The 7,035-nt window shown below is 40.3% G+C and overlaps 1 protein-coding gene across 2 annotated transcripts in view; it reads right to left on the bottom strand.

The window, feature by feature from the left end:
* Nucleotides 1-1,559: 1,559 nt before the first annotated feature.
* plekho2 (pleckstrin homology domain containing, family O member 2) overlaps nucleotides 1,560-7,035 on the bottom strand; it is a 23,745-nt gene continuing 18,269 nt past the window's right edge. For both annotated transcript variants that reach the window (XM_019871177.1, XM_019870331.1), the window contains 2 exons: nucleotides 3,562-3,744; nucleotides 1,560-3,426 (listed from right to left, as the gene is read on the bottom strand). In XM_019871177.1, coding sequence (XP_019726736.1) covers nucleotides 2,299-3,426; nucleotides 3,562-3,744 — 1,311 coding nt within the window. In that variant the 3' untranslated portion in view covers nucleotides 1,560-2,298. The remainder of the gene's footprint in view (nucleotides 3,427-3,561; nucleotides 3,745-7,035) is intronic.

Raw genomic sequence — 7,035 nt, 5'->3', positions numbered from 1 at the left:
CAACGCACAGACAAATCAGAGACTGTTGAAGTGGGAAGACACACTCTTGAAAAGACTGACATTGTTACACCAACAAAGGACAAAACCCGGAATGAACAAGAAATTACCAACCAAGCTGAGAAACTAGATACAAGCCCAGTACAAAACAATGCTGATGTGTATCGTACCAGAAGTGGCAGAGTATCAAAACCGAATCGTAAATATCTTGAATAAGTTTTTTTCTGTTCCTGAAAATGTTGATTACTAAGTTGTAATAGTCCATGTAATGGTAAGTTAGCTGCTAATTTGAATCAGCCATTTATTAGCCATTATGTGTGAAAAGAAAAAAAAATTAAAAGGAGGGATGTAGATCTGTTTATTATTGTTTTGTTGTACAGCCATTTTAACCTGCTGTCATACCTCCCGTCCAGAAGGTGTCGTAAGAGTTCTATTGTTGATTGCTACACGAGTAAGCCTGTAACACGTTCTTGGTGCTGCTGGAGTAAAACTATTTTCAAGCACATAAACGGACTGGTTTCTTCATATCAAAACTACAGCTCCTGGGTTAATGTTTGTGATCAGTTTGAATGCATTATTATTTATTGATTTTATGTAATTGTATTTTTCAGTATCGTATGGTTTGACATGGTCAGTCAAAAAATGGTTTAGTTTAATTCAGGATTTAGTTTTATTTTTGAATTTCAGATGCACTTTAAATCTTTTCTGTTACAGTTAATAAAGCTAAGTTGGTCCGTATTTCTTTCTTTTTTTATCCTCTTATACGTGAATAAGGATACAGTGTTATGCAGAGGTGTACTTATAACAATTTTATAGACAAATGATACTATTTATAGTTGCAGGGGGGGGGGCGATTTCTTCTTCCTAGTGGGGGCATGACAGAAAATAATTGAGAAGCACTGACATTGACAAACAACCATCCACACTCACAATCACATCTCAGGACAATTTAGACGTTCCTAGAAAATCACAATGCCCCACTGAGCTATTTTTGATACAGGCCAGTGCTACTCATGTGGTACCATAGGCACCATGTTGGTGACTCTGTCCACACCCAATTTTGAAAATCATGAGAATCTTGATATTCAGTTTTGATACCGTTTTATCTCTAGGAGATTGTAACAGGTATAGCGGATGGGGCACAGAATAAAATGAGCCTGACAATGGTGGGAGTTTTACACCTTTGATTTTAGAATTTGAATTATAACACTATTTCAGATTTTAAACATCCAGATTCCAGTGGTTTAGTCAAGGAATACCAAAATGAACACATCTATTCAAGACATGGCGACCATCATTTCCAACAAATATTTATTGATCTTTCAAAAACAAATTGGAAACATTATTTTTGGGGAGTTGAAGGACAATCCTAATATTAATCCATCATTTCCCTTACATAATTAATAAAGTGCATATATACAATGTAATCAATGTTCATATCTTTTAATAAAAACAACATGAGTAAAGGAACAATAAAACGTGAGAGACTGCCCTCAGAATATTTTGTCATACAGTACAAATGCAAACTCACTCAAAGTTATACATTACTGGTAACCGTTTAAAAAAAAAATCATCAGTTCATTTTGAGCATTTATTCAAATGGGAGATAATATGGAGTCGAAACAGCCGAGTTTGGTCAAGAGACGGCACAACAAGGATTATGGGGAAAAAAATTAAACAAGACACTAAACGGCACAGGAAAAACATAAAATAAGAGGAAACGCCAAATGGAATCGTCAATCAAATTGTTTCGATGTTCATCATTTACCAAATTCTGACGGACTTAGGCCAGACGTTTGGGAGCCATTTCCTTTCTAAGTTTTACTTCCTCACACTTCACACTGAGGCATAAGGGGCATGAAACATGACCGAAATCAGTCATACAGTCCAAATAAAATCTCAAAATTTCCATTGCACCATTAATTCAAATTTCACACCTCTGGAATTTCTGAAATGTGCCATTTCGGGGAATATGCAATGGAGGAGAAAATGTTTTCTATATAAATTTTTATTTATATTATAAAAATGTGGGGTAGGCTTCCTTTTTTGAGATAATGCCCCGACCTGTTAACTTGACAGCACATTCTGTCCAGCTCTGCTGGGCTTGCTTCTCTGGATCTTGCTCTTGGGATGAATTCATTTCTGCCTGCGTTGTGCGACTTGAATTACATTCGATCATACCGTGTGATCCAATTACAGTATGCTGTATCTCCTGATGAGAGACGATAGTTTGTGTGGTCGAATTCACCGTTTGGATACATTGCAATGTGGGTTTACAACTGTGAACTGTAAGGCTGACAATCAGCAGCTATTTCGTTTTCTCAGACTCTTTGTATGTTTCAATTCCTCTAACTCTTTGAGGACATGATCTGCCTTCTTTAATTTCTCCATTGCCTTTGACAGCAGATCTGCTGGCATGCATGCTTCATCTTCTCCCCTAACACTGCTCATTAGCTTGTGTGTCTCGTCCATTTCCAGAGTCAACTCATTTTCAAGTGCGAGCAAGTCAACCTGATTTCCCATGAAAGCCTCTGAATGGCACTGCAAAGAAATATGTGAGGAGTCAGACAGCAAATCTCCAAAGGAGGCAGATCTAATTTTGGTTGACAGAGGCATGGTCTGAGAGTGTTGGCACATTGAGAGCTTTGATTCAACTTTAGTTGGTGTTGTGACTGTTGTCTTCGTTAAATTAGCATCGGAACTAATGTTCAGCCCATCTGTACAGGTAGCACTCCTGCTTACTGCAGTTTTCGACATTGTACATGTGTTTTCGTATTCAGACGCTTCAGTCTTGGCATCTAAATTCTGACAGCAATCAACACAATCGCAATTTGTTGTGTTTTCTTCTGGCAAACACATTTGTCTGTCAACAGTGGGGTCATTCAGCAAAACATCAGAGAGAGAACCGAAAGGAACTGATCTTTTAAGCCTTGAAGCGTGGTCTTCTCCCTCTTGATCTTCTACAGGTTGGGTGTTAAATTCAGATAGAGAATGTTGTTTCTTGGCGGTTAGTGGAGGAATAAGGGGATTTCTTTCTGCAAGTATCATTATATCTGAACCAGGTGTTTGTGGATCAATTTTTGCTTTGTCATCTTCTGAAACGAATCCTTCGGTGCATGAAGTTGGATCATCACCAACACGGGAAAGAGTTTCATATTTTTTCAGAGGTATTCTTGTTTTATCATTTTCATGATCCTGTTGCTTGTCCTCGTTGCTTTCTGGTGTACATTTGGTCTCTCGGTTTGGTTCAGAAGGAACAAAGGAAGGTTTCTTGTCTTTGGTCGGTGGGGTTGGTGGATGGCTGTGGTGTTTTAACTGAGAATTTCCTGCTCTCTCACATGAAGAGCTGTTTGGGGGATTGGGAGAGGGTGGTGGACTTAGATTTTTCCAAGCAGCCTTTTCTTGTCTTTCCGTGGGTAGCTTCAGGACCTTGAAATCATACGGAAAGTATTTTTACATGTTATAAGTAGATATTATTTTACATTTTATTCAGCATTTTTGTAACATGTAAAATTGGCAATTTCGTTCCATGTCAGCTGTATGTTGTCATTTTTCTGGACTAACCTTTAACTCAGTCTGGGTCTTTGCATGTGAATTCTTTGCATCCTCAGCAGATTTGCACTGAAGCACAGTTGAACTGTTACTTTCTAGAGCCATGTCAGTGGCATCATAAGTCGCATTCACTACCGCAGCATCCAAAAGATCAAGATCCAAGCGCAGCATGCCTTCAGATGACAACTCTGCTACCTAAAAGGGGAAAGAAATATCATGTACATAAATCATTGAAGTCAATTAAATTCTGATGATGGAGTGCATTATAGCGTCCACACCGGCTGACTGTGACTGAATGCACAGAAATGCAATTGCGCATCCTAAAAAAAAAATAATAATTTCATCATAACACTGGGCCACATTCTCAAGTGAGCTACAATGCTACACCATTGGAAATTAGAGTGGCTGCCTCAGTAGAAATGTGAAACATCTCGACTTATACTCTTGCATTTAGTTAAACCACGTCGGCCTGTTTTACTGCCACTTCTTTCTCCTTCACCCCTCTCGGCTCGGTGGTGATCATCCAATGAGGCTGAGGCTACTACTGAATGAACTCTGCAGAAACCGGGACAAGATCTGTGGTAGACCACACACCCGGAAGGATTCCTATTGAGGATTTTTAATTGACCAACCGAGTCAGGTCCAGAAGAAGAACTAGTTTTACATCAACAGTCGCCCAATGGCTACCGATGGGTACTGAAGACAGTATTTTTTTTGGGCACACACCAATTGGGGTCGCTTTTCCCGAAAGATTTTACATGAACAGTACCATGTTTCGGTTTTGAAGCATGCCTATTTGTTGTTACAGTGCAGGAGTGAAAGAGTTGGTGATTTTCCATAGAGCACTTAAACAAACGCAGCAGAGCACGCACACCAGCATAATAATGTCACACACACATGCTACTATAATTTCACGACCATAAAACACTTAAAAGTCAAACATTTTGTCCAAAATGGACAGGGCGCCTTGTGTACGCACCGAGTTCCAAAATCTGTGAATGCTGTTGTGTGACTTCGATGACGGACCCGCTTGGCAGACTGATGTTGTGCCGACACGTTGCTTATATGGAGGAAAGGCGGATGTTAATGTGGGAAGGGTGGGCGTGAAAGAGGATGCTAAAGGCACGTTCGCAGTATCCCGAAAATAGCGCCTACGAAGAGACATGCCAACGAAGCACAGTTTAAACTGCAGGCTTTCAGTTACGCAGAGGACTGTGGGGTCGAGCAGCCGCGAGAGGATTAAGATCAACTAATCGATGGTGCTTTCGTTTGATGAAACGGCACCATCTAACCATCCAGACAAGGATGACCGTGGCGCAGCAACATCCGACGGATCACGAGGAAAAGAACTTCCGCTCCTACTGCAGTCAAAAGTGTAATGTTACATTAAATGAAGACACTTTCTTGGAGATTTTAATCTTTCATTCTGCTGCTGTGCCAGCCTCACTTGGCTTCTATTACTGACTTTTCTCTCAACCAATCCCCAAATTCCTACATATCCGATTGGGGTCTGGCAAGTGATGAGGGACAAGCAAATTTGCATTTTGAAATACAGTAATCCCTCGCTATAACACGGTTCACCTTCCGCGGCTTCGCTGTTTCAAGGATTTTTTTTGTGTAGTTTTTTTTAATGCTTTTTTTTAAACAGTGAATTGTGTTCTGCATCCTGATTGGCTAAGAGACTGACCAACGTGAACAATCTCCGCGCCTCGTCTCTGTACAGCTTGCCAAATTTACCTGTGCAAAGTTTTGGTCTTTGGTTTCATTGTATCAGTGGCGGCTGCTAGTCTGTCAAGGAGGGGAAGCTCAATTTCGGCCTACATCATAAAATGTGTCCGTTTATTTATACGTAAATTCTACTCTCCGTTCCTTTTCAAAAAAATGAAAACGATGCCATCACCATAAGATCGGTGATTGGCTCATTTCGCTGTCAATCAAAAAGAGATTCAGCCTCAGACAGATCATCCAATCATCATGCAGAAAAGCTGAGATTCCAGGCCAGCCGATACGCTGAGCGTCCAATGGGCGGGACAAAACCAGCATTTATCCAATGACTCATCTCGTTTCAATGCATTGGGACAACGGGCTCTGAACTCTCGAGACGCCCAGCGTCCGCGCTGTAGATGCTCAGCGTCCACACAGTTTAAAGCACAGTGAAGCTGCGGGAATGACTGAGAAGAAAGTCGCGTCGTAACCAGAAATAAGAAGCTGATTCGGAACAAAAGTTGAGCGCGTTGTAGCGCATATTTAGCCAATGACATGTCCACACAATTGTATGTACGTACACACATATATTTGATCACGTCCTTTTTGACATTTTAGGGAAAGCTGAGCTTCCCTTGCAGTCTTAGAGCAATCGCCTCTGCATTGTATACATAATTCAGTACTGTATAATAACTGTAAAAAATAAAGCTGACTATCAAGTACCAAGTACAACTTTATTGTCAAATGTGCTGTAGGTGAAACATACAACACATTTTTTTGCTTTTTTTTTTTTTTTTTTTTTAATAAATCCTATTTCACGGATTTCACTTATCATGGGTTCTTTTTGGAACGTAACCCCCACGATAAACGAGGGATTACTGTACAACAAAAAGATTGCTGAGAAACACATCCACCCCAACCACATCACCAACAACCAACATTACGACATCCCAGTGAATCACACTGTAGAGAAGAAGAGGACTAGCATGGTAGCGACACGCACAATGGGGCGCATGAAGCCAGCTTTTACTCTTGTGCTTGATTGGTAATGGACAGACATGGCCAGTGAAGTTGTGAGGGGCGTGGGTGGAATGGCGAACACAGCTTTACTAAGATTGGGAGGGAGCGCCGGAGAAATTTACAGTACGATTTGTGAATGAATTGTGGCTGCTTGCTCTATTGTTCGACCTTTCGCAAAAGCCGGCATCGTTTCTGAGGAGTCACACTGCAATGAGACTAACTCTGGCAATGACGCGATTGAACCTGCTGTGTTTGATGGTGAACTTGCCCAGCTGTTCATTTCGGATACGGAAGATTAGGACTTTGATGGATTTAAGGATGAAGATTAATAAAAAAAAAATTATAATAAAATAAATAAAATGAGTACATTATTATCTACTAAGCAAACTCAGTTTTGCTGCCTTTTTTAAAACTATCGTGCATGCATGCTACCATATTTTTTAAGATAGTTTAGGTCAGTGGTTCTCAACTAGAAATGCTGTAGGTCCATTTTTTTTTTTTAAATAAGACGAAGTTCCGGTCCCATGCACGGCGGTCATGGGGAGCAGGGCTATATGCCCATTTAGTATGGTCAAGCCAAGCTTATACAAATCAACACTCCTCACAACCAACCAATAATGGGGTGCATGAAAATAACAATTATTCACTTTGCCAGTACACAGCAAATAATGAGAGGTATTGTGTTGAGGCACAGGAACTCTTTTATTTTGTTAAGTTGTCCCTGCTTAATAATAGAAATAGCCCTTTTAGGGAAATAAGACA

The sequence above is a fragment of the Hippocampus comes genome, unplaced genomic scaffold (assembly GCF_001891065.2).
Source record: "Hippocampus comes isolate QL1 unplaced genomic scaffold, H_comes_QL1_v1.1 scaffold303, whole genome shotgun sequence".
Taxonomy (NCBI): Eukaryota; Metazoa; Chordata; class Actinopteri; order Syngnathiformes; family Syngnathidae; genus Hippocampus; species Hippocampus comes.
Note: the sequence above shows the minus strand (reverse complement) of the source record. Positions and strands in the feature narration are given on the sequence as shown.